We start from the raw sequence: 27895 nt of genomic DNA, 5'->3' as shown, positions 1-27895 counted from the left end.
GCAGGGAGACTCAGGAGGAGGTGGGGGAAGGACCCAAAGGGGTTTGGGACATCACTGGAGGAGCAGCATTTTCCCTTCCCTCCCAACTATAAGGCGGATGGACAGACAGACGAGCTCCCTTTAGTTACATTATCATTTTCATTCGTGGTTTGTCCCCTGCTCTGGAACCCAAGCTCCCAGCTGTTTACATTGAAGCTAGCGAGACACTGGGACGGCCGATTGTTTCCCTCCTTTTTTGGAAAAGCGGCTGCAGCTCGGTAAATAGAGGAAGTGAAACTGAACTCAATTATTCCAGGCACAGCCGACACATGGGCGAGACGCCTCCATCTGCAGCCGGAGCAAGCGTCTCCGAGGGGATCTGACTGTAACAGCCAACGGCTTTAAAATTAGGTACTTCCTTCTTCCGAAGGCAAGCCAAGGACTGCAGCAGCCCAGTGCTTGGGAATGAAGCCTCCAGTCAGCCCGCCCGCCCCGACCTCAGGCACTGCCCAAGACTCCACAGAGAGGCTGGGCGGTACCTGCCTGGCACAGGCTGTCTCCAGATCCCTACCAGAGGTTATGCAGGTAGGGTCACATTCAACTCGGTTCGCAAGTGGAAGGGCTGATGTCAGGGGGCAGGGCTAGTGAGTCTTGGTGTAACTGAGGAAATCCCTCCCCAGGCGCCTGCCCGGGATCCTACAATTCCTGGGGTAGAACTGGGGAGATGCGCTGAGCCCCTTGGCTCTATTTGCAGCCTTGCTAATGTCACTAACAGAGCTGAGCCAAAGGTCAGTCCCGCCTGGCAGCCCTCTCCCCATCCATGTTTGTATCCCTCCAGGCCCACAGCCAGGCCCGCAGTCAGCCTGCTGTCTCCAGGAGTCAGGGCAAGAGCAGCCCTGCCTAGGGCACCAAGTAATATTTTCCACCTCTCCACACACAGAGAAAGCTAATCTCGCCCAAGCACTGATCTCCAAGGGTCGGCCTCCCCTCCCCATCTATACCAGGGAAACACTCTGGCTGACGGGTGGAAGCGTTCTTGAAAAATTGGGGAAATACCAGCACACTGGGCTCCAGCCTATTAGCAGTTTCTATAGCCCAGAAGTTAAGAGAGATGCTGAAATCTTGGTCCCACTGAAGCCAGTATCAAAACTCCCGCAACCGGGCCCCAACTTCCCCCAGAGAACCCGCTCTGCGGAGGTGGCAAACACCCGGAGCTTCATGGATTTCCACTAGAGATTTGGGTGCTCAGCACCTGGGAAACAGAGGCCCTAGAAGCAACCTATTCAATCATCCCCCACTCTGCAGATTGACCAGAAGTCGCTGGGCTCGATACATGCAAGAATTGCTGGGTGCAACAGCCTGAGTTAGGCAGGTCAGACTCAGTGATCAGCCTCATTTTAAATGTCCCAAGCCAGGGGGCCCCCTCCATTTGCTTCCCTCGAGAGGCTATTGCACAGCCCGCTAGATCTCAGGACAGGACTGTACAAACCCACCTTTGGGGCAGTTCATAGAAGGCTGATGAGAAATCGATTCCCAAGGTCTATAAGGGAAGCTCCCTCTGATGGTAACAGCACATCGCTGGATACTGCTGGACAGTGGGGACCCAGCAGCATCTGTCCCCAGCCAGGCTCCTCTTCTCTCACTGAGTGACGAATAAAGATCCAAGGGACTGATAACGGATTACAGAGCATTTCACCAGATGGGGCCCCAGCTTGGAGGGGGGTGAAAACTATCATCCCAGGCCAGGGTCTTGTGGACAGGTGCCCACATAAAAACATCACCCTGCCAGCTGGTATTAAATAATCCCCCCGCCCCAACTTTCTGGCAGCTGTGGTAGAAAGGCCAAGGGTCCTGGAGACTGAACTACCCATCCCTTCCAGAAAGGGGAGTCTCCACAGGGCACGGCTGAGGCACAAGGGCGGACAGGGCAGTGGAGGGGGGACTGCAGTGGAGTTGCCCATGCTGTACCTATTCTGGACACAATACAGGCCCTCAGTCCCCAGCACTGCACCCTGAGAGGAGGGAAATAAACACGGATATTGGTGTCACTGGGCATTAGCACTAGGACATGTGTTAGCCCAGACAGCAGGCCTGTCGGCTAGCTAGAGCAGGAGCTAGCCTCTCCTCACTGCCAACGGGGCCTCAGTCCCGACAGCCAGGCCCTGTTTTCTGCACAGACGTCTGATCAGGCCAAGAGCATCAGCAGCAAAGCTCCCTCCTCCCCACCCCAGCTCAGCACAGGCCCAGAAGCCAACACACAGATGGGTTTAATCAGTCTTGTTATCGCTCTCGCATCCCCCCCCCCCCCCCCACATGCACACACCACTGCGGGTTCGGGTCATGGAGCAGCACTGGAAGGCTCACGTTAATTGCTCTCCAGACTGTGGATCAATAAAAGGATTTTAGCCTCCCGCACACTCCATCCTTCACCTTTTCCAGCGGAAGGGGGGGAGAAGACGAGAACACAACTCCGCTGAAACCTTGAAGAGATGAGGTCATCCGGCAGCCGCCAGATTCCCAGGAGGCGGCTCAGGGAATCGACCAAACTCTGGCTGCCTCGTCAATATTTTTGTCATCGGGGACAGAAACCAGTTCTCTGCCTCCAAAGCATGAGAGGAGCCCTCCCTGTTCTGGAAACCTGGCCGGGCTGTCTGAGACTCCAACTGTCTCCTTTCCCTTCTCCCCCATCCTCGGGTCTGTCATGCTACCAGCCTCTTTAGATTGTCAGCTCCTTGGGACAGGTCTGTATCTCCTCACCATGGTGTCCAGCATACCATCAGGCCCCTGTGAGCTACAAGAGCAGCCCGTGGACAGGAAAGAGTTAAGAGAACGTCTGTTTTTCTGTCCTCAGGCACAAACTCCTCCTGGGGCCAAGGCTGGCCATTTGTTGGGCAATCTGTGGTCGCGCTCCTCGGACCCGGGTTAATCAAAGCGCCCCAAAACACCTGTAGCATAAAGATGTGTGAGAGAGAGAGCACGGTCCAGGACACTGCACAGGAGTTCTGGAGACATGAGTTCTATTCCCCACTCCCCTGCTGACCTGCAGCGTGGCCTGGGGCCTCAGTTTGCCCTCCCACCCGTGATCTGTCTCACCTACGTGGATAGACTCTTCCTATGGGCTTGTCTATATGGCCATTTACAGTGCGGCGAGCTGGGGTGTCAATCTACAGCGCAGCACCTACCACACACACAGTCACCACGTGGACCCTGCTGCCGTGTACTAAAAGTTCCATCGTGCACGCTGACCTACTGTTGTTTCTGCCCCACGGAAATGTTAGCACAGGGTCCATGCGGCCAGGTAGAGAGTGGCATACTAGAGGGTTGTAGATAGGGTGACCAGATGTCTCGATTTTATAGGGACAGTCCCGATTTTTGGGTCTTTCTCTTATATAGGCTCCTATTACCCCCCAACCCTTGTCCTGATTTTTCACATTTGCTGTCTGGTCACCCTAGTTGTAGATTTACTCCCCAGCCTGTCGTGCGCTAACTCTCCACAGAGACAGGCCCTATGTGTCTGACCAGTGCCTAGCACAGCTGAGGCCACTGATGCAATACCAATCACAACTTTCATAATAATACATGGGGTGCTAGCTTAAAGCAAGAGAGCCCTCACGCAATGCAACGCCGCGATGGTCCCCGAAACGGGAGGGGTCAGTTTAAACGGGGCCCTGATCATAAGTAATAATAATCCAGGGCCCATTCTCGTTTCTGATAGTTTGATGGAGGTGGACTCCCACCTGCAATCCACACCCTGCTCTATAGGGTCGCACATGAACTGGCCAGAGCACAGAACCGTGCGTTTCCCCCTTGAAATGACTGTGAGGGGAAGGCTCCCACAAGGAAGCCTCCTCTGTTGCAAGCAGCAGGAATATTTATCGTGCTGGCCACCTGCTTGTCCCAGAGAAATTGCTTCCTTCTTCTGGCTGGATGGTGGCTCCGAATGGCCCACGTGTGAAGGGCAGCCGCACTCGTCCTGCCCGGTTCATTTATTTATAAAGGAGAAGGCCTGGCCCCCCCTACTCTCACAGGACGCAGCAAGTAGCTCCTGCTCACTGCTCAGCTAAGGCATTAGACCATGCATCGCTTTGGTTCTGGGTCCAACTAGCAGGGCTGGTAATGCTGGCTCGGGCTGGGAATCTGAGTTCAAGTCCCACCTCGCACTGGGACGTCCTTTCCTCACGGGTCGGCGTGCTGCATCAGTGAGTCAGTGGTGGCCCCGGGTGGTGCACACCTCCCTCCACGTGCTGCAGCAGGATGCAGAGCCCATTTTAAGAGCCAGGCATGGGACACAGAGAACGTGCTTTCCCGCGGGCTGGCAGTCGCCTCAGTATCACACGTGCGTGACCCTATTGTCCTTCCTTAAACCTTGCTGTTGGGGGGGACAGATCGGTTGGATTCCAAACAACCAGCCCCTCTCCTTTGGAAAGGCATCGGAAGGTCACGGGGGCAAGAGTTCACCAAACCCATCTCCGTCTCTGCCGGAACAGGGCTGGGCACATGACAATAACCACAGAGGAGCTGCTGTTTCTTGCAGTGGACAAAGCTGATGTTCCTGATGGAGGACATACGGCTGGGGGGGGGGGGGGCGGGGGTCATCCACTCCGATGCCTCTTGGGGGGATGATGACCTGAGTATCAATACACCCCCCATCCCTACATGCATACCCTTCCGCTTTGTCCTGACACGCTCCTTCTATCTGCAGAGAGCTGGGGTAAATCAACAGCCCCTGCTCCGTTGAGTTCCCTCGCTGAAGCTTAAAGTTAATAACACATCAGAGATTTCTCTGAGGTATACCGGAGGTTGCCATGGGAACACAGTCAGGTGACAACACATGACTTTCCAGGGCAAGAGGCTGGCCAAGGAGGTGGAATCACTGTTTGGGGACCTCCTGAATCTCTGTCCCAACGGTATGGATCCACATGCAGGAGGTAATGCTGCCTGGCATCCGGAGATGCCCCAGGCACAATGGGACGGAGGGAGCTCCAGCCTTAATTCTGCATTTCCCCCTCATCAGACTATGGAAATACAGGGAATGTAGATTTGGCGAAGACCTAGCAGATACTCCAGGCCGTCCCCCACCAGCTGTCAGAGAGGACTGCTTCCTGCAGTACATTCCTGAGCAGTATGTCTAGCTGTAACACTAGCAATGGGCTTTGCAGTGCCCTGTCTCATATGTCTATTTTTCAGCTGCCCACCCTAAAAAGCTTTCCCTTGCTCATCTCTGTCCTGTTACATTTGGGCATGTCTCCTACGAGTATCCCAGACCACAGGCGCCGACTCCGTGGGTGCTCTGGGGCTGGAGCACCCATGGGGAAAAATTGGTGGGTGCTCTGCACCCACTGGCAGCTCCTCGCCCCGCCCCCCCACCCCAGCTCACCTCCACCTCCTCCCCTGAGCACGCCGTGTCCCGCTTCTCTCCTCTCCTCCCCAGCTGTTTCGCGCGACAAGCGCTGGGAAGGAGTGGGAACGCAGCGCGCTCAGGGGAGGAGGCGGGGCTGGGGCAGGGATTTGGGGAAGGAGTCCAATAGGGGCAAGGAGGGGGCGGAGACTTTGGAGAAGGGGTTGGAACGGGGACAGGAGGGGCGGGGCAGGGGTGGAGTCGGGGAGGGGCTCGAGCACCCACCGGCGCCGGGAAAAGTTGGCGCCTATGCCCCAGACAATCCTTGCACCTCCTTCAAATACTGAGAGGTGGCTACTGGATCCCACCTCTCCACAAGCCTGGTTATCGTCTAGCCCAGCGATACATATTTAATTCTTCCAGCCTTTTCCCTCACAGGTCAGTCCCTCCAAGCCCTTAATCATCTTTGCTGCCCTTCCCTGAAGCCCTCTCCAATTTATCAATGTCTGTCTGGAACCGAGGCTCCCACATAAGGTCCATCCAACTCCATGTAGACTATCCCCTCTGCTCTGTGAGGACGTCATGCTTATCCATACAGCTCAACGCAGCATGGCATTTTTCCTACCACCGTATCATTAGCTTTGCCAATACCCCCCAGTCAAACGCTCAGCCCACAGCTTCCAGCCAGGCACTTACATACCCAAGGGGGCAAGAATTCGCCTTCAGTCACATTTATGTTCTCACACTTTGAATCTCAGCTATATTGGAATTGGAAAAGGTTCAGAAAAGGGCAACAAAAATTATTAGGGGTATGGAACAGCTTCCGTATGAGGAGAGATTAATAAGACGGGGACTTTTCAGCTTGGAAAAGAGATGGCTAAGGGGGGATATGATAGAGGTCTATAAAATCATGACTGGTGTAGAGAAAGTAGATAAGGAAGTGTTATTTACTCCTTCTCATAACACAAAAACTAGGGGTCACCCAATGAAAATAATAGGCAACAGGTTTAAAACAAACAAAAGGAAGTATTTCTTCACACAACGCATAGTCAACCTGTGGAACTCTTTGCCAGAGGATGTTGTGAAGGCCAAGACCATAACAGGGTTCAAAAAAGAACTAGATAAATTCATGAAGGATAGGTCCATCAATGGCTATTAGCCAGGATGGGCAGGGATGGTGTCCCTAGCCTCTGTTTGCCAGGAGCTGGGAGTGGGCGACAGGGGATGGATCACTTGATGATTACCTGTTCTGTTCATTCCCTCTGGGGCACCTGGCATTGGCCACTGTCAGAAGACAGGATACTGGGCTAGATGGACCTTTGGTCTGACCCAGTATGGCCGTTCTCAGGTTCTCCCTAACTGCTGCGCCATCCAAGGTCCATGTCTACTTGGGTCTAGTATTTGCCCTTTTCCCTTCTCACGTGTTTGTGGCTCACCCCAGCCTGGTATGATCTCTGGATTAATTAGTGGTCTCTTTATGACCTCTGAGTTATTTTGTTTCAAGCTGGATCCTTGACATTCATTTTTTTTGTTTGTTTTAACTCTAGATGCTCAAATCCCGCAGAGCCGGATGCACCATGAATAGACTACCAGCCCCATTCTTAACAACCTGTAAAATCGATACTCTGCCAAGGCCCCCTGCCATGCCGGTTCCCCCTATAGCTATGAGGCTCTCACCTACCTGCGTGGAAATAGGGGCTCATTGTATAAGGGAATCCGAAGGGCAGCGGCTGAGGTGGTGGGATGGAGGCCGGAGGGAGGTATTTCACCTCATTTTTATTGATGCCTGGGCCGAGCAGGTGGCTGGGTGACTCAGTGCTTGAGGAGCTGCAGGGGGCATTCTGGCCAGAAGCCACTTCGCTCAGCTCCTTGGCCCCCTCGTAGACCTTGCTTGTCTCTTTGCACTCTTTGAGTTCACTGGCTGAGCTGCTGCTCTCAGCTTTCAGGCTCTCCGGCTTCTCGTCGCTCACTTCAGCATCGCTCTCCGAGTCTTTCATCTCCTCATCGTTGCAGTCGGGCACGCCATCCCGGGCCCGGGGCTCGGCCAGCTCCTTGGCCTCGTGCAGACCCGGAGGCTCGGCCCGGTGGTGCACTGATTTCCGGCTCCCCCTCCGGCCCTGCTCCTTGGGCGGGGTGGTGCTGGGGACCCCATGGTTGAGCGACAGCAGCGGCGTGTTGTTGTGCCGGAGCACCAGCATGGCATTCCTCCGGGAAAGTTCGTCCCTCAGAGGGTGCCCCTCGGGGATGTCGTGCATGTTCCGCAAGGCCGGGTGGTCCTGGGGTAAGCCCGGGTGCAGGCTCAGCGGGTCGCCGGCCAGTAGCCTCTGTCGATGGAGATTCTCCAGCTCCTTCTGGCGGATGATCTCGGCCGACATCTCAAGCCTAAACAGGGAGAGAAAAATGAGTAGGGTTTGAAGGTCAACTCCTCATGCACTAGCAGCTGCAGCTTTGGCGCTCAAGGGCCTAAGGCCGAGTTTGGTGCGCGGGTGGTTTTCATGCCCTTATATTGTTTCAATTAATTTCCCTCTGACATTGCACTATTTCTGCTGCACAATCCAAGGCAGGGAGTCCGGATTCCATCCACCACCGTCGTCCCCTGTGCGAACCGGGCTCCTTGGCAAGTTCCTAGCAGCAGGGCTGGCTGGTTGAGAGGTGCTGGTAACGGGATACAGAGCCTTTCACCCCTACATCATGGGTTCAAACCCAGCAGGCAGCACCGAAAGCTCTCACCGTCTCACTCCTTAGAAGCCCAAGTGTAATGAGTCTGGCGGTCTCAGGTTACATCCAAAGGGTTCCAATCAGAAAAACCACCTGCATAATGGTAGTCTCAGCAGAGAGGCCAAGCACTGGATGGGGTGAGGGCTGAACTAGGCTCTCTGGGTGGAGAAAGCTCACACTGTCGCTGCCTATGCTGTACCTGTCCTGGAGAGGGAGGGCTTCCTTCCCCCGGGCTGCCCATATAGCACCAAGGTCACACCCTATTCTGGCTGGGGCCAGGAAGAAGGCCAAAAGGGGACGGAAATCTAGCCCGAAGGACAGGCAGGCTCACATGCAGGGAGCTCCTCTGGGGCAGCGCTCCATACCTGGCAAGATTCTGTTTCCGCAGCATCTCCTGCTGCCGTGCAAACATCTCTGCTTGTGCCGGCTGCAGAAACCCGTAACCTGTGGGCAGGGGAAAGCATGACAGACGCAGGGTTATACATGGCAGCACTCACTCGCTGCGGGGCCAGACATGTGGCCACAGAACTGCTCCCTCCCAGAGATCCCTCTCCATTCTGGGGGAACTATCCTTGCTGCAATCCCAGTGAGCAACACAGATGTGATTTCCTGCAGCTCACAAGACCCTAGCTATGCCAAAAGGTTTCCTGTAACGCTCCCACAGGGTGACTTCATAGCCGACTCTATTCCTGCTGTTCTACCTCATTCAGGCTGTACAATGTAATAGGCACACCAGGCTGCGGCTGCCTGGTGCAAGGAGCCTGTCCCCCCCGTGAGCCAGGCCAAGTGCAGGTCTTGCTCTCTGCTAGCACTGCTGTGGGGCTAGACACACCAAAGGAACCAGGGAGATGGCATTGCCTGCTCCCCTCTATACGGGCCAGTGGAGCTGAATGGCCACATGAGGTGCATTCGGGAGCCACAGGAGAGGGCAAACCACCCACCAGTGCATCCACTGGGGTGGGGCAGCTCTGGGATGCTCCCAAGGCAGGGCTGTGGCAACGAGCGACAACACAGCCCTCTCCTCCCACATGCCGCGTGGACCGTCACCCGTGCACTCACCTGGCGTCTGGCACAAAGCTGAAGGCACCCCCAGGAAGGGAGGTCTCAAGTGAGGCCCTAGCGCGATGTGGGGGGCATTCTGGGGTGACAGCAGAGGCGGTGGGTGGGACATGTCCCTAAAGAAAATGGAAGAGATTTAGAGATTTAGCACTGCCCGGTGCTGATCGCAGCAGTCCGAGCGTGAGCTTCGCTCAGCAAGGAGATCAATGTCTCAGCGGGCGCGCCAGCACGCTGTACTATGTGTTCTCTGACATATATACACACCCCTCTACAAGTACAGCTGGGGCACACCTGTAGAAAGACACCTGCATGTTAGAGGACAGCCTCTAGCTCAGCCTCTTTCTAAGTAAGACTGATACAGGCTGGTCTGCCAGCAAACTGCCATCATTAGAACCTGAATCCTCATGGTCAGCAGCCTGCAACTCCATAATGCACCGGCTGTCTCATGCACAGTGGTTCCTCTCTTACACACACACACACACACACACACACACTAACTAATTGCACCCCCTTCCCTTGTTTGTACGTGCCTGAGCTGGACTATACGATCTTTGGGACAGAAGCTGTGTCTGACTGGTTTGTAAAAGCCCCAAGGACATTACATTACAGAATGGGCTGTAGCTCAAAGTCTCTGCTCAGTTCTTATCTAAGCAAAACTCTCCCTGAAGCCAGTGGGTGCTGTGCCTGAGTTAAGGGCAGAGAGAGATCCCCCTAGAGATAGATGCAGCCGAGCAGCAGGCCCACACTTGCTGTGTGAGCGACCTAGAGGGAATGCTCTCCAGGATGCTATACAGATGGCTCAAAAATTGTGCTTGCCTTGAGACAAAGGAGTTCGCCGTGAGACTCCTGCTGGCTGGACCTGGGTGCTCACACCAGCACAAGGGCGTGCACATGCTGCACTTTGACAGACAGTTGGGTCTGCCATTCCCTCTCCTGCCCTGCTCCTCCAAAAGCTTCTGATATTCCCATTGACCATGGGTTTCCCAGCCAGCTGTTCCGGCCCCAGAGAGGCTCCTGCTTTGTGACGACCACAGAGTGAAGAAAACACAACATTTGATGAATTAAAACAAAGCAGAGCGGAGGAGGAACAGGCCAGGAGCTGCCCATTCCTTTCCCACTGAGCAGTCACCAGCACCATCCGCCCCAATCTCACAGGGGACGTGAGCCCTCTGCCCCCACTGAGCTGAGTGTCATTGATGCTCATGGGGCCAGTATCCACACGGAGCCAAGCGCAGACACTCAGGGTCTCGCAGGTCCTGATGTGAATGAAAGTTTGGTGGGGGAGGTCACAGCAGCTCACAGTATCAGGGTGTCAAAGGTGGGGAGGAGGTGGACACAGCGGCTCCTAGCATTGGCTCCGTTGTTACCCACACACCCGCTGCTATGTCACTCGTTCCCAGAACTGACCCACGGCGTGAATGGAGACTCTGGAGGCTATCCGCGCTGGCAGGTTTGGGGTTGAATTTCGTTCTTTATTTGCAAAACTTGATAAAGAAAAAACCAAAGGGGATAAAAGAGGAGCCAACAATACAAATCTGTACACAGGGCAATGAAACAGATCCCACCTGCTTCCCAGCTTCCCGCTCCCAGAGATTTGGCTCTGCTGGGATGTACGCTGGGAGTTGGCTGGGCAAGGGGTGCACAGGTCAGCACCGGCTAGCACTTGTCTTTCACCTCAGCAAACCTCAGTTAAAACTTGACTATGTTACAAGTCAAAAGATATTTGATAGTTTTGGGGGTGGGGGTCTCAGTGAGGACCCTAACAGTTATCCAACCACTACCCTGCTTGGTATGACTGGCAGCCTCTTCTCTGGAGACAAGGGGCTGCTGCAGGTCGGAGGCAAGGTGCACCGGCAGAGCTCTGCAGGTGAGTGTTGAAGTGGACTGGCAGAGCCGGAGAGAGGGTTGGCATAGCAGGGGGCGCTGCTGGTGAGCGGAGAGGTACCTCGGCAGAGCCAGGGTGGGGTCCCATGCCTGAACATGATGCAGGATGACAATACAGCACACTGGCCTTAGCCCTGACTCTAGCTAATAGTAACCAAAGTGGAAGGTAGGGGGAGGGAGACACCACCAGAGAGCAGGCCAGGTAAAGCCCGCAGGAAGCAAATAGGAGCCAAGGTCTCTTCCATTAGTCAGATCTGCCTGGGAAGCCTGCAAGCAAATCTCTGGTTTCCGGCTGCGCGTCTCTTAATTCCCTTTGATGGCCACTTAGAACATTATTACCTTCACCGGGGCATCTAGAGGCAAAGTCAAGCACTGTGCTGTTTCCCTGCCCCCACACTGCTGGGGATGCGTTATCACTCTGGTTCGTACAGCTTCGCCCGATTTCCAAAAGTGTTCCAACAGCAGGGGAAGGGGGGGGTGTCTCCTTCTTCTCTCCCCTCCCTAGATCTCCCTGAAACGGCTCTACCCGTCCATCAGCCAGCACCATTGCTGCAACACACATGCAGACCCAAAACAGTGGATGGATTGAAATATTACCCTGAATCAGACTTCCCTCTCCCTGCCTCCACCCATTTCCATCTGTCTTTGCCTCCCCGCCTGTCTCGTCCTTTTCTCCCCTCACTCTTTTTGTCTGTCTGTCTCTCTCTTGCCCTTTCCCTCCCTCCTCCTTTTCTGTCTGTCTCTCCTTTCTCCCCCTCCCAGCTCTCCTCTAAACTAATTGCACAGCTCGCTGTGTCTGGAGGAGAGCCACAGATCGATCCGTCGCTGTTGAAATGTTAATGCTAATCGTATAACCGCTCCGCCAGCGCCTCGCGCTTCAGTGGCAGCTCCAATTAATCTCAGGTAACGCAGCGCGTGACCTTCGGCTCAGCGCGGGGCAGCAGCCAAGCGATGCTTATGTAATTACACCATGAAGTGTGTAATCACCTGCCCTAATCCCTGAGGCCTCACAATTAGCTGAGGCCTCGGTCGCTGGGCTGCCAAGTGCTTTGCCACCCCGGACAGCCTGCAGATGAATAACGGACAATTAAAGCGGCATGACGGGGGCTAGGAGGTGTCGGTTCGATCGTAATTAGCCGTAATCATGGGGAGACGAGCCTGGCAGACGTGCTGTTCGTTTTATAAGAAGCAATTTAGGAAATCAAGTAGCTTTTAACTATTGCGTGGCCTCCCTGCCTTTTATAAACACAGGAGAGGGGAGTCTGACTAGGAGACGCCGTGGCGCATAAGCCCCAGGTGCAGGCTGCACAAAGAGCTCGCAAGGAAACGTTAGAACAAAGGGAGTGGCGGCAGCGCCTCATTTTAGCTGGCAAGAGACACTCTGCGATAGGGATGAGGAAGCTCTCTGTGGGGATCAGGGCCGTGCACTACAAAATTAAAGGCCCTTCACTTCCGCAGCAGCACAATGTCACCTTACAGGGCCGAGCTTTGATCTCGGAGGCCTTCGCCTGCCCTCCGCTGTTTTTCGTTCGTTCCCATTCTATATCGTGTACTCGGTTCCAGAAGCCATGTAATAGGCCCCACTTCCCTTCCTTTACAGGCACGCTGATCACCTGTGACCGTGGGCTGGCCACTGTTAGGTATGGAGGTAAGAAATAATCCCGGGGAAGGAGGGAGATGCTGGCCCTGCGGTACCTGAGGGTGCTGCTAGCTGAATTTATAGGGCACACCAGGCCACAGGAGTTACAGGGAAATGTTAAAGGAGAGGCTGTAGAGGGCTCTGTGGGGTAAGCTTTGGGGGCTCCTTGCAGCTAGAGGAGGGAGGTCCTGTCTACACTACAAACGCAACTGTGTCAGGGAACAAGCCCAGGAATTTTAAAAACAGGGCCGGGCCCTGTCTATGCCACAAAACAGTGCTTTAGTCATGTCAGGCGAGGTGGCCAGATAACAGCAGCATTTGCAATGTAAACAGAACTTTGCAGAGTTCTTCGAGTCTGTGGCCATAAGTAAGGGCTAGGGCTAGGCAGTGGGCTGAAAGCCACACCCACATAGGGGAAGGAGGAGCAGGGCGAGGTGAGAAAGAAAAGGACTGTGACCCATTAATACCGGTATGCAACCAGCTTTGCTACTCTGAAACCAGAGCTGGGAAGTCAGAGGTTCCAGGTGGACAGACCTGACCTGACTCGTCACAGCCCTCCTCCTTTGCCACAACTCTACGCATCAGCTGGCATCCACTCCTGAGCCACAGGCGAACTGGAGTCAAGTACCTACGTCCCCACAGCTCACCAAGCACCTCAGTCTGCAAAACTGGGCTAAGGGGCAGGGTAGTACGGTGCATGTACCCCCATCACCATCCAATATCTAATGCTGCAAAACAAGCAGCTGTAGCTGGAGTAATCGGGAGGCTAGTGTCAACCCTGGTGCAGTTCCGCAGATCACACGCGCGATGCATATGATCGGGGAGCAGAGCCCCCATAGCGAGATCACAGTTTAGCATCTCCTTAACAAACTGGAAATACTGGGAAGGACGTCACTGGGAGACGGTGCCCAAGAAACATCCCCGCCAGTGTGGTGCTGTGCCCATTTCTTAATGGGGCCCTCGGCACAAAGCAAGTCAGGAAGCGGGACACCTTACGGCAATGAACGCTGTGGTCTTGAGGAGCATCATTCTGAGCAGAGTCTGAATCCTCCCTTACCCCAACCCAATCCTCTCTGTACTCACGAACTGCAGCGTGGCCCTGCAACCTCCCATGTGCCCTGGGCCCCAATCCTGACCCAGAAGGGCCACTTGCAAGAGTGAGAGATGACTAGCTAAGAACGGCAGCGAGCGTGCTAATTAACACCAATTGTACTGGTAGATTTGGGGATATGGAGACCTCCTAGAGGGAGATCCACCAGCTACTTCTACACAGGCCAGATAGTAGAGAATTATACTGAACCAGTGACCCAGAGGTGAAAGAGTCCATAGCCAAGCCAATAACCAAGGCCACCTTGCATACAGAGCTCACATTGAAAATAAAAACCTTGGGCCAAATCCTGAGATCCCTGCTCAGTTACACCTCAGCCTTTACTCGGGTAAAACTCCCACAGGAGTAAGGACTGAGAAACCACTGAGTAACAGCTGTCCCCCGAGAACCTAGCCCTTGCCAATTACGTTTGTTAAGCCCCGTCCTTGTTTCGCAGAGAGCACTTCTGCATGCACTGTTACAGCATCTTTCTCCTCTTTTTTAAAAAAATACATATATGCCAGCTGGAGGCTTGTGTGTAGGGTATTAGGGGATTTGCACTGCATGCTGCTAAATTTGATATGTCCTTTAACAGGAGACAAATGGTTCACAAGGCTTAAAAAGTATTGACTTTTCTTTAACAATAAGCGCTAATGGCCTTCAAATAATCAATATTTAAAGTCATTATGGGGTTACACATTATACTGTTAAAACCAAGCATTCCATATTAACCCCATCTCGTCCTCCCAAATCCAGAGCTGCCGGCTTGCAGGAGCGGAGACTGGGGATCTGAGAGGGTCAGGAAACACAGATTGAAAGCGGCAAGGCATGGAAATAAATTTAGAGAGGGTAGGAGGGAGGGGGGGAAAATGCACGAGAGCTCCACTTTATTCTGCTTTGCTTCTGATAGGAAGAGACACTTTAAACCTGAGGTAATGGGCAATTGGCACACAGCTCTTGGCTGGTTTGCAGCAGGCAGTTTTAATACCCGTCCACAGACTCCTGCTGCACCAGGGAGGGAAACTAAATAAACCAAAAGGGTTTTTTGAAGAACATGTTTGGGGTCTCTAGGTACAAGGAGACATGCACCAACTAGACGACATGTACCACATGATGGGATGATAGAAATAGCTTTAGACAAGGAGGGGCTGGGGGAAATTCTAACCGGTTTTAAAATCAGTTCAGTCAAACCACACCAGGCCGCCTGGATCCTGGTCTGGGCTATGGCCCCAGACAGCTTGAAAACTGGTTTGAATTTTGGGGGAAATCTCATGTAGACCAGGCCAGAAAGTGACGAATGCTGAGTTCACTGGGGGAAAGTCTTGGGAGGGATTGCAATTGGGCGAGGTGTGCAAAGAAGAGAGCTAGAGTGCAAAAAAGCCCGACAGAGGCCCGGGTACACAGATGAGCCAAGGAAGCCCTTCGAGATCAAGAGAAGGAAGCGGGCAATGCAGGAGCTGAGGGGTGCCAGGCCTGGCCCAGAGTTAAAGGCAGCAGTAGCAGCAGCATTGGGAAAGAGGCACATCCTGAAATCCTCACTAAGTTTTTAAGGCAAAACTTCCATTGCCTTTGAGGACAATTTTGCCTGAGGAAGGACTTCAGAGTTTGGCCCCAGCGTTTCACAGCTACCTGCTAACCAAAGGCCAGCCGGCCCGCCACTGGGATTCAAGGAGCTACCGATGGGTGCGCTGATTTTCAGCCTTCCCCCTTCGAACTGCCAGGGAGCCAAACACATGATGATTTCCCAGCACCCGGGGTTTTTCACTATTCTTTATTAACACAGCTCCCCCCACCTTCCACCCCCCATTATTTTATGTGCTCCCTGGGAAATGATAAATGAAAACCCAGAATGAATTACGCCGCCCCCCAAGTCTCTGATGCCGTGCAGTGTTAGCCACTGGACAAAGTACAGCTCCACATGAGCACAAAACACACAAACGAAACTGAAGTGTCACATAAACCGTCTGGTTTCATCCATCTGCAGAGATGGTTTATGGATCGGCCAGCCTTATTTTGATCACCTGGGCAATGCACTTCAGATGCGGGGTATAAACATTTTTCCAGAAGAGAGGGGAATGCTAACCTCCCCTTTCCACTCTACCTCCCCGATCACAGAGCCGGGCCAAATTCCTGAGACCACCCCTGAAGGGCGGAGGCGGATAGAAAAGAACACACAGCCCGATAGGAATAGACAGAGCAGCAGATGAAAGCACTCGCCTTTCACCTCTGAAGACTGGTTCAGATTTGAGGTTTGGCGGGCTCTGCTTGGAACCTAGTGGGTCATTTATTACACACGCATATGCAGAGCCTGGTCTGATGAAGACGCTTCTGTTCAAATGAGGATGTAGTTAGTGACTAGCAGTAGGTGCCACAGGATAAACCAGAGGGCCTAGCACCCCGTGTAGGAAACTGGGAAGCCAAATGTCTCTCCAGCAAAAACAAGCAAGGAAACCCACCGAGGAAACTCAGTGGATCCAAAACAGAGCCCAAACCAATCCCTCATCTCCAGAGAGGGTGGTCTCCTTCCTCCTTCCCATTTCACATGGGGCATAGCATTATACGGGGGGGGGGGGGGGGGGAGGGGAGGAGCAGGGTCAAGCTAGAGAGTTTGGAATCTAGAGCCAAACTTTTCCAAGCCCTTTAGTAACATTCAACTAACCAATCTTCACAATTCGAGACCCCATCTTTATAAACACACCTCCCAGATCTGGGCACCCTTTAATTCTGGGTCTGAAACCAAACACCCTGGAGCTTGGAAAAGTCTGGATCTAGACTCCAAACTCTCTAGCTTGATCCTTAAAATACACACAAACCCCCTTGGAAGGTAAGTTAGTTTTAGGTAGGTCAGAGGTGAAGCAACTTGCTCCCTGCTACAGAGAGAATTGGGCTTTATCTTCTAACCATGCACATGCACTGTGTGCGCATTTATTTAGCTAGGTATCCGTGTGGCTCCCCTCACCGCGGAGGCCACGCTCCTGGGATCCACGCACATCTTGGGGTTGTGCGTTTGGAAACGGATGCCTTATGTACGTGCGCTTTGGGAACGTGGCCCTTGGCCTCCCAGCGAGACACCTGGCTCCCTGTCCTGTGCTCAGACCACCAGACCCACTGCTGACCAGTGACTATGAATCCAAACAGTGGACAAAAACCGAGCCCCATCCATCTTCCTGAGCATTCATCAGCTCATGGTAATTGTTCCGCAACCCTCTTCAACCCCTGAAAATTAAAAAAAAAAAAAACTTTGCCCAACGGATGCTAATTCGTCCTCTGCAAAAAATGTGGTGCCACCTTGATAAATAAACCGGGGTTGCCGGTGTGGGTTTTTCCCGCTTGCCATAACTAATAGATGAATTCTTGAGTGGCTAATTATTCTTGCCAGCAAAGCCACTATATTTGTGAACTGACCTGATCCCCACAAAGCTCCCAACAGGAAGCTGAAATGGGATTTTAACACCATGCCCAGCAGCTCACATCCCCTCACATCATGCATTATTACCTCTGCGCCCAGGAAAAGAGACACCATCAATCCACCTGCAGTTTTCTCTGTGTGAGCCAGCTCATTCCACCACCTCCTCCTCCACTGCCTACCTGAACCAGCCGCCTTTTAGACTTTCCACACCCTTCCTGCTAAAGGAGCACAAAGGCTACTTTGATTTATCTTATTGACAGAGACAACAGCAGTCAAATACAAAACCCGAGGCCAAGACTAACAGCGAGAGCGAGACCAACAGCGAGAGAGAGGAGGAGAGATTAACCCTCCAAGTGCTTTGTCTCTGCAATCTGTGGCCTTGTCTTCTACAGGCATGCCTAATGCCCTCCTCCGCGCAATGATAAAGCAGCACAAAACACGGCCCTTATGAGTGGGGGCAGCGTGATGCAGATGACCCCAAGTAACACTTGAGTGGTTAAGGATCTCTGGGGACAAATAACGATCATGGGAACCAATGTCAAGCAGACTTGACAAGCCCTGACCACAGGGCAGAGCTGAAGCTGCCTCCTCCCAGCAGGACCCCTGCAATTATCCCTTAGCTCAGCTGACAAAGGATTATCACACCTGAGAACTTTGCCAAAGGAACAGGTAGAACACACATAAACGTAACCTTCTCGCACCCTCTTCACAGGACCAGAAGGCTGCATACAATTTATCTGTCGGGTCAGCTGTGCCTTGCTCACAAGGAAAGGGGCATAGAAAACCTGCCCAGGTCCAGCTAGGCCAACAGTGTAAACTTTTCACACAAAACATCCAAAAGCTCCTAGGGTAGCTACCCTACCCAGGCACTTGGGGGCAGCTTCTGCACACAGATCCAGCATAAAGGACTGCCCTGACTTACTCGCTAGGCAAGTCTACTGAAGTAAACAAGGCTTCTGAGTGTATAGGCCAGGGAAGAATATAGCCCTTCACTTTTATACCCATCCATTCAGACAAGTGGTGGTCTCAGTATCTACAGCACCTTTATGCCGATAAATAGTGGGTTGTAGGTGGGCCCAGAAATTCTTACTCCATGCAATAAGACTCTCAACTATTCGCGCCTTTCACCTGAGGACCTTCAAGACCTTCACAAACAGTAAGCAAACATACCCTGTTTTACAAATGAGCATTGGCATCATCTTACAGATAGGGAAACTGAGGCACAAAAAGGGTAAGTGACTTGGCCAAGTTCACAGAAAAGGTTAGTGTCAGAGCCAGGAATAGAACCCGGGAGTCCTAACTCCCAGTCTCCAATATAATCATTAGTCCACACTCCTTTCCATAGCTGGGAGTAGAACCCAGGAAGGAGTCTTGACTCCTTAGATCCGGATCTAACTACTAGACCCCTCTCCCTCCATCACTGGCAAAAAGCACACAGATGCCCTAACTTGCAGTCCCCTGCTCTGCCCGCTGGATTACACTTTCTCCATACAAGATTTAACACTCTCTGGCTTGGGCTTCATTATCTTCTCTCCACCTGCCTGGCAGTCCCAGGTAAATCCTGGACTTGATACCCATTAACATGCGTTTTTAGTTTGCCTTTCCAATGTGCGCGCGCACACACACACACACACACACACACACACACACACACACACACACCCTTCCATAAGCGCTTCCTCAGCCAGTTCTCCGGCTGGCCTGGCAGCCTTCCAGGCCACACGTAGTCAGAGAAGTTTTCCTACCAACTGGCTGCAATGAAACACGCCTATCTCTGCATTCCTGACAGGTCTGTCTACAGCACGCATCGACTGTATTGGACTGTACTGGATAGGTTAGCCAAAGTGCAGCTGGTAGGACAAAGGTTTATCAGGACCGCCCAGCCCCTGCACACAGAGAGGTACTAGGCAGAGGATTCCCCCAGGGCTATGAGCTGAAAGAACCACCTTCTCCTCACACGCACTCCAATTATTATTCCAGTTTCCTTCCCACTCACCCTCAATAAGAGATCAAGAAAGACCATTAGCAAAGCCTAGAGTGAAGCCCTCCACAGCCCTTTCCAGGCCCCCCAGAGGGTGTCAGCCCTTGTGGCAGCCACTCCATCTCCCGCCTCTTCATTTCTCCGCTCTCCGTGCAAGAAACAAAGGCGGCTTTAATTTAATTACTCTCTGAACTCCTTGATTGCGGAGGGAACATCTTAGAACACAGAGTGAGATAAATGATCTGGGTAAACCAGGTTTCCAGCAGCACTGTCTGAGCAAAGAAGCCTCACCTCCAAGTCTTGTCCTTCAAAAAAAAAAAAAATTCTCTCTCATCAGCGTCTGTCCCAGAGCATCAGTTCCCTTTTGTTATTACCTGGGGCAGCTATAAAATTCTAATTTAAACAGCGTAGCATGTTCTGTGCCAAAAGAACAGGTTACACGATATCGTCAACTCCCGATTCCAAGGCAGGATTTAGACAGACTGTTACCATCAGCCTGAGACTCACAAACCAGGATCTGAAATGCACACGTGTACGTCAGCCCCATTCCCACACATCTGCACACACCAAATGAGAGCACATAAACCCACACACGTGTAATGAGCAAGCACATCCGAGCCTAGAAACGTGCAAACATTGACATGCAAGCGCATACACCCACACATGCACTGACACCCTTGTACGTGTATGAAATATGCAAGCACAAAGTCACACATGCACATATCCCCCCTTTCCACACACATACTTCCCAAAGACACACACCCATCAGCGCAACCACACACAGACCAGATGACACACATCGTGCACACACTCACACGCACATCCAACCTGGCACATACATGTCTAGTCAATCTACAAGTCCCTTTGTTTTCGGTTTTACTGATTTTTGCCAAAAAAAATCCTGAGTTTTACAAAAGCTATTAAATAATAAATAATAATAATAATAATAATATTCCATTTTTAACAAACTTCCCTGGAACTTACATGTACAGAATTTCAAGTACATGAATATGCTGATTATGTTAAAAAAAAAAATCCAACACACACACTAGGGTATATGTGTTTATGTTCATAATAAATTAGTCTAAGTATAAACAAGAGGCTGTCTGTTAACGTATGGCAACGTAGTGGAAGTTACACACGCATGCACATGAGGATGTGTATGTCAGTGTCTGAGTCCTAAAAGGAGAAGTGCCAGAATTCCCCAGCCCCGGCTCTCTCCTTGGAGATGGTGGCTTAGTAACCGAGATGGCCCAGGTAACCCGGTTGCCATCTCTCCTTCTGGAGCAGGCCTGGAAGCGGAAGAGGTGGAGGACACAGCGTGTGGAGATAGCCCCCTGGCCTCCTACGGCCTCGTCCACTTTTGCTATTTGTTCCTTTTTTTCCATCCTCCCATCCCCCAATGTTCACCCCCACATTTACCCAGAAAAGTTCACTTTCCGCAACAACTTCCACCCCCTTTTTTAATTTTTTTGCAATAAACACCCATAAATTCCCAGGAAGCTTTAAACAAAATTAAAACTGAAAACCAAGGGCCTCGTCAAGCCAATCCCCCAGGGCCAGACAGGCCGCGGGAGCCAGCCACCTTCCCGCCTCCCCTTCCAGTACCCACCACCCATCCCCAAGCCAATCCCCCATGGCCAGACGGGCTGTGGGGGACCAGCCACCTTCCCGCCTCCCCTTCCAGTACCCACCACCCATCCCCAAGCCAATCCCCCATGGCCAGACGGGCTGCGGGGGGCCAGCCACCTTCCAGTGCCCACCCCCACAAGCCAATGTCTCCTGGTGGCTTGGCAAGCCCCGCCCCGGGGGTGGAGCAAAGTGAAGGGGGCGGGGCTGTCCCGTAGGCCCCTCCCACCCCGCCCCGCCGCCGGTACCTCTCGGGGAAGTGCGTGTCGCGGTGCTGGGGGAGCCCCTGTTTCCGGCGCTGGCTGGACGAGTTGCTGGCCGAGGGGAGATGCGCCTCCATGGCCCCGGGGTTGCGCGCCGCCGCCTCTTGCCGCGCTCGGAGCAGATCTGCGGAGGGGGGAAAAGCCCACATGAGCCTGCGGCCGCTCAGCACCAAAGCCGCCCCCTCCCTGCCTCCCCCCGGGCGCCGCCCCGTGCAGCGCCCCGTGCCTCACGCGATCCAGCGCCGGAGACTGCTGGCCGCCTACCCGGCTGCCTCTCCCCAGCGCCGGTCCCTGGCGCCGGCCGCGGCTCGCCCCTCGCCCCTCCCCGCGCTAATGAGAGCCAGGCTGCGCCGTGGGGGGGGGGCTGCAGGCGAGCGGCCGGGCAGGTGCGGCGGGAGCTCGGGGCTGCAGGAAGCCACGGGAGCCGCCTCGGTCTCTTTGCAGCGCGGGATGAATCGCGCGCCTGTGCCCGGGCTTCCCTCACCCGGAGCGAGCTGGCTCCACCGCCCGCGGCCGCGGGAGGAAATGGTGTCACTGGCGGGGGGGTTTATTGACTGAGCCTTCCTGCCCGGGGCCGCGGTGAAAGTTTGCTCCCTCGCTCGCTCTCCGCGCTGCCGGGCCGGGCCGGGCCGGCCCTGGCTGCGTGCGCCCCGCGCTAGCAGCAGGGGAACCACAGGCAAGGGCGGGGGGGGGGGGGCAGATCTGGCCCCGCGTCTGCTGCCAGGGGCCTGGCTCGCTCCCTGGGCCACTGTGACCACCCAGCGCTGCACTTCCTCAGCTGGCCAAGGCCGTGCTGCGGTCCCCAGCTTCCCCAGCGCCCCACTCAGCTTCCCCAGGGGGACCCCGCATGGGAGGCGGAGGGCAAAGAACAGGGAGCTGGGTCTCTTCCCTGCAACTTCAGGCTGAGCAGGGCCAGGCCCTGAGCTGGTGGCAGTGAACCCTCTGCTGAGGGGCCTGGAGCCGCTGGACACCTAGGGCCACCCCACTGGGGGCCCAATGCAAATCCAGGCAGGGCCCAGCGGTTCTGAGCATCAATACCTGCAATCCGCCAGTGGAGAGGGGATAAGGCTCAGAGTTCAGAGCCGTAGCCAAGCTGCCCTGCTGGATTCGACCCCACATGGCTACATTAACTGCCCCCCGGGGGCGTACTATGGCTGTCTAAAGTGGCACCAGTCCGCAGAGACCCACGTGGGTGCAGCATGTCGAGAACTGGCTCCCATTCCCTGACTCGGGAAGTGCGTGCCCTCAGGTCCCCTGCTGAGGTCAGACACACTGCACAGCCCAGCTGTTGCAGCCCCAGGAGAATTAACCCATAGGATCCGGGGCCACAGCTGGGGGGAAGGGAACTGGTTGCAAGAGTCACTGTACTGGGGGAGGGAAATCTTCCTGGGGCAAAGATTAGGGACACAGAGTGACACGGGCCAGTTTGGCAAAGCCCATAGCTGCCCTAACAGGCCCAAACTGGTGGACTAATCAGAACTACAGCAGACCCCGCTCCCCCCCACAAGAACAGCCATATTGGGTCAGACCAATTGTCCATCTAGCCCAGTATCCTGTCTTCCAGATGTGGCCAGTGCCAGATGCTGTGAAGGGAATGAACACAGGGCAATCTGAGTGACCCAGCCTCTGTCCTCCAGTCCCAGCAGTCAAAGGTTTAGGGACATCCAGAGCAGGAGGCTGCAAGCTTGAATCCCTGACCATCTTGGCTAATAGCCATTGATGGGTCACACGCAGCTCCCCCTCCCACAGAAAAGGGATGGCGCACACACAGGAGACCCAGTAAGAGACCTGCCCATTTCCTGGCCTGTCAGAGGGCATAGGGCAGGGTTGCAAAAGTTTTGCCTCCACAGGCTCCACCCCACCCTCCCCATAGCCTCTTGCCCAGAAGATCATGTTCTTCTCCCCTGACCCCCAACAGCATCTCTGAACAACAGAACCATGGAGTTAACAGTAAGTCATGGCTCTGCTTTCTCCCCCTGCTGCAGCAGCAGCAACGCTGACTGGCTGGAATTCATATCCCAGCCCATGCTGCCTGCATATCCCTGCTGTCCTGTTAAGTCTCGCACAACACTTACTCTCCCCCTCACCTACCTGGAGCCTCAGCAGTGCCCAGAGCTGGGGTGGGGGTGGGGGGTTGAAGGGAGGCGGCGGTTTGGCACTTGCAAACAGACTATGAGAAACATCTGCCTTGGTCGGGCTAGTGCGTGGGCCGCGCTCCCCGCTGGGAGGGCTCCTGCACTCAGCCTTGGGGCACACGCGGGGAATTCCATGGAAAGGTTTCAAGGGAGGTGGGGCATGAGTCAGGCAGTAAATCAGTCAATCGCTACAGCGGGGAGGGTAGAGCTAGCCGCCCCAGCAGCCTTTCTGGACAGCATAGGGCTGTGCACTAGAGGCTACTTAGTGGGAAGGGGAAAGGGGGTCATGCTAAGAGCCCCATCTAAGCTCCTTGGGGGGGAAGCAGTCACATCCCTCCTGCTTCACTCACCTTTTGCAGCTGGAGATTCTCATTTTTAAGGGCGGGGTGTAGGGAGGAGATTGCCTCACGTAGGGCGGAACAGGGGTCACTGCAACGCCCCCCTCCCCACTGAGCTCCTGCTCTCAAGCTGAGCTCACTGAGCCTGAATCTTTCAACCCTAACTCGGAGTGCAGTCTCCCGCTTTAACCCAAGTCGCTGAAGGCTTGTCCACACAGGAAATGAAACCAGAATAGCTAAGGGGGCTGCAGTTCACACCTCAAGTTACTTCAGTGCAAGGCAGCATGTGCGCACTGTTATTTCAGAATCTGAATGCCCCATTGCACAGGAACATAGCAAATGCTGGATGGGATCCGAGCCACAGCCCTAGAGCACTGTGATTCTGAAATAAGCATCTATATACAGACTTGCATCAAAATAACTAACCGTGTGACTTCCAATCGCTTTGGTTCCATTGACCATATAGACAAGCCCTGAGCTGCTCGGACTCAGTTTCCCCCACCTGTAAAATGGGGGTATTAATTCCTCCCCGGCAAGATCATTACAGCACACTAATTAGCTGATGTTTGTACAGCATTCCAAGCTGGGCATTGCTGTGCAAGTGCCACACTTCACTAATTATTCTATTTGATGCATTTATCCACCAGAGCAGCCCAGGACGACCAATGAAAACGCTAAGGGGATTAGTTACAGATGAGACAGCCGCCTGCATTGCAAGAGACTCTTTCTGGAGTGCTACCCCACCACAGAGTTAACCAGCAGGAGATTCCCCGCCTCCAAGCCGTGCTCCTTCCCCCACGCTGGGCTTACCTCTCCTCATCTACTGCCTACACACAATTCCGGGGCACCCTACCTCTGCACGCTTGCACCAGCCCAGCAGTGAAACCTCTGCTATTGTCTTCATGACACACTGGAAAACACACAGACAGGAAACCCCCTCCTCACACCCACTATCTACTGCTCTGTGTCAGAGGAAGCCAAGACAGAGCCGAATTGAATGTACTTGAATAAAGGAATAGGGTGTTTGTTGGAGTATATATTATAATCATCATCATCCTTTGTACTTCTGCAGCACCTTCCATGAAATGCTCATAGTGCTTTGCTTGCATTAACCCCTTAGCCATCAACAACCTGTCATAATTATTAATACCGTGCTTGTACTGCTGAGTGACAAGTCAATTGGCCTCTATGCCTCAGTTTCCCCATTTGTAAAAACAGGGATAATTCTTTCCTACCTTTGCAAAGTGCTTTGAGATTCAGGGCTGAAGAGCACTACAGAGGTGCTTAAGATTACGCTATCCCCATTTTACTGATGGGAAAACTGAGGCACAGGCTCGCCCACAGTCACCAAGCATGTGTGTGCCAGAGTTGGGACTAGACCCTCACGTGTCTTTATTCTCAGTCCTGTGCATTAGCCAGAAGACTAGATAGTATATAGTCATATATGTGAATACGATTTTTTTTCCAAATTCAAATATGAAAACATACTGTCTACACGTGCCTGTGTGCACACATTGCACATGTATGGATGCACATACACGCCCCTCCCGCACAGGCTGAGAACCTTTCCAGAAACACAATAGCTATTTAAATATCTGACGCCCATGCAAGGAGGCTGGAAAATGGATGCAGCAAGGACATGTCCTAAAGCTTTCAAAAAGCTGCAGCCAGGCCAAATGCCGTCCAGTGAAAGGTTCTCCAGCTCCAATCTCTGAACACTGTTCAGCCTCCTAGGTCTGCTTCCCCCTTTCTCTTCCTCTCCCTCCTCCCACTCAAGATCATCCGGCAGAGTTGCCACCACTGGATTTGATTCAGCGTGAGACATTGTACAGTGCCTACGACAGTGAGGTCCTGGTCAGTGACTGGGGGTCCTAGGCACTATGAGAATACAAATAATAATAATAGCAACACCAGCACTGCCTACAGTGAGTAGATCTGAAATGAAGAGGGAGGTCCTGGAGCATCAAATCCAGCATAAAACCCAGGGGACGGGTGTGCATCCTCACGCTGCGCTATACCAGAGTTCCCCCTCATATCTGCCTCAGAGCTGGGGAAGAGCCTGGTAGACCACTCTCCCCACTGCCCCAGCAGCAAACACCCAGCCTCCCTCTGCATTTCCAGAGGTTGAAGTGGGGAGCACATGGAAGTGCAGCATCATGGCTCAGGGGGTGGTGGGTAAGGGAAGAGAAAGCCTTTCACCTCCAAATCACCATTTTAAGCATAAGCAGCCTGAATGACACGAGTACTCTGGGTCTTGGTCCAGTTCCAACATCACAATGAAAATTTACCACTACCCCACCCAGTGCTTTTAACAAAAACGAATGATGAGGAACACAGGAATTTGCTGGACGATCAGCCAAGCAATGGTTCATCTCGCTCAGTATCCTGCTTCCAACCAGTGGCCGCTATACGCTACATCAGAAGAAGGTGCAAGAAACTCCCCTGGTGGGCAGTTATGGAACAACCTGCCCCAGGGGAAGTTTCTTGCTAACTCTGAGCAGTGTTTGGCTTACAGCTTGGAGCATGACGAGTTCTATCCCTTCTATTTTCTTTCCTATCCTACGGCAAGTGTCCAATACACGTCAACTGCCTGAACTCCCTTAGCGGGCGGCTGGGGTCCTCCCAGTCAGGGCTGAGACCCATTGGTGGAAGAGCAGGTTGGGGTGGGAAACCTTGCATAGCCACCGCCTGAGCTGTGGATAAACAGGACTTCGGTCCCTAGGGCACCTCTTGCCGCATTCATGTACATGCAAACTCATTAAAAAAAGAAGAGAGGGAACAAACATTAAAATGATCTATATTTTTAAACTGTAAAGGCATGTATGAGAGAGGGAAACAACAAGCCCCATCAGATCACATAAAAAGCCTGCAGAATTCGCCGAGCCAGGGACCATGCGCCTCCGATGTTTATAAATTAATTATCTGAAAAACCCAGGTCACTCCTTATTGCCACAGTGCCTGTAATTTAGAAGTCTGGCATGCAGCCAATTCCAGAAGCTGCATTGATCCTGAATGACCGCAACAACTCCCCCGTATACCTTCCCGTCTCCTCCTCCCCTCCCGTCGCTCCCTGTCTCCCCCACCCCATCGCCTAGCCCCTCCTCCCCCACCCCGGAGGATCTGTTATTTACAATCCTGCACTCTGACAGTTGGGAAATCAGAGTGATTGACACCGCAACGCTGGTGGATAGAGGTTCCAGGCACGGAGAGGGACTGAATTCAGAACACGGGATGCTGGGAGGAAGGCAGCAGCATGTGGGAGGGGGAATGGGAAAGAAAAGCAATTAAAAAAAGAGGGAGATTTCTAAATTATTAACATTTTCTAAATAATTAACGTTATTGGTGCCTCCGTGTGAGCCCGCAGATAAACTGCGCTTTGTCCTGGCACTAATAATTTATAGCCCAACCAGAGGCCTGTGGTGTGGCGCTAATCCAAAACACACTGAAGTTTTGTCTTGTCAACGTTACACAAGAAAGCCTGTCTGTGCAGCGTCCCCCTCTCCTCCTGCCCACCCCGAAACCTCAGAATAGGACCCCCCCACACACTCCCAGAAATGCTGAGGAGACCGTTTAATCATAATTTTAAAAAATGTCAGGCTTTTTACTGCAATGAGCTGCTCTGGAGATAGAAGTGCTGTGGCATCAGCTGCTCTGGTGCATGTGCTGTGCCTGGGGTGGGGGGTGTTTTCCGTGTCTGGTGCCCAATTTGTGCCCAAGTGAGTTGGGCCTATGTGTTGGCCTCTTGTGAGTCTGTGTAATGAGCCTGCGTACATGCATATAGGTGTGTGTTGCATATGAGCTTATGTATCATGCCAGCGCACACGCATATGTTGTGTATGGTTTGTGAGTTGTGCCTGTGTGCACACTGTGTACCCATGTTGTGCCTGTGCATGTATTATGTCTGCTGTGTGTACTGTACTTATGCGTAGGTGCATGTTGTGTGTCCAACATGTGCATGTGGCATCTTTGTGTAAGCATATGTTGTCTATTGTGCTTGTGTGAATACCGAGCATGCACAACTTGTGTGTTGCACCTTTGTGTAAGCGTATGTTGTGCCTCTGTATTGTCCTTGTGTATACTATACTTGTGCATGTCATGCCTATGTGCAGTTCTGTATTGTGCCAGGGCACACTCACTGTGCATGCTGCTTCTGTCTACCGTTGTGTTTGTGTGTGTGTGTTTGTGCCTATGCACGGGCTGTGCATGCACTGTGCTTGTGCGCATTGTGCCTCTGTGGAGATGTGTTGTGTGTCTCTACACAGCGCCTATGTGCGTGTTGTGCGTGTGCTGTGCTCACACGCATTGCGTGTCTGGGAAGGTGTATGCTGTGCCTGTGATGCTGAACAAATCCTAACTCTACATTAAACAGGATCACCTTCCTGCCACCCAGAGAAGCAAATCAAATCAAATGGAGAGTGGAAGGGGAAGGCAGCCTC

General features: G+C 53.2%; 1 protein-coding gene across 1 annotated transcript in view; it reads right to left on the bottom strand.

Moving 5' to 3' along the window:
* The window catches only part of SAMD11 (sterile alpha motif domain containing 11), a 180795-nt gene that overhangs the window by 11055 nt on the left and 141845 nt on the right, over window positions 1-27895 (bottom strand). Inside the window, exons 8-12 of the mRNA XM_065421263.1 lie at window positions 20972-21110; window positions 9911-10108; window positions 9095-9210; window positions 8401-8479; window positions 6999-7699 (exon numbers count right to left, since the gene is read on the bottom strand). Coding sequence (XP_065277335.1) covers window positions 6999-7699; window positions 8401-8479; window positions 9095-9210; window positions 9911-10108; window positions 20972-21110 — 1233 coding nt within the window. The remainder of the gene's footprint in view (window positions 1-6998; window positions 7700-8400; window positions 8480-9094; window positions 9211-9910; window positions 10109-20971; window positions 21111-27895) is intronic.

This window comes from Emys orbicularis, chromosome 22, assembly GCF_028017835.1.
Source record: "Emys orbicularis isolate rEmyOrb1 chromosome 22, rEmyOrb1.hap1, whole genome shotgun sequence".
In the NCBI taxonomy this organism is placed as follows: Eukaryota; Metazoa; Chordata; order Testudines; family Emydidae; genus Emys; species Emys orbicularis.
The sequence above is the reverse complement of the archived record's forward strand: the minus strand, read 5'-3'. Positions and strand labels throughout refer to the sequence as shown.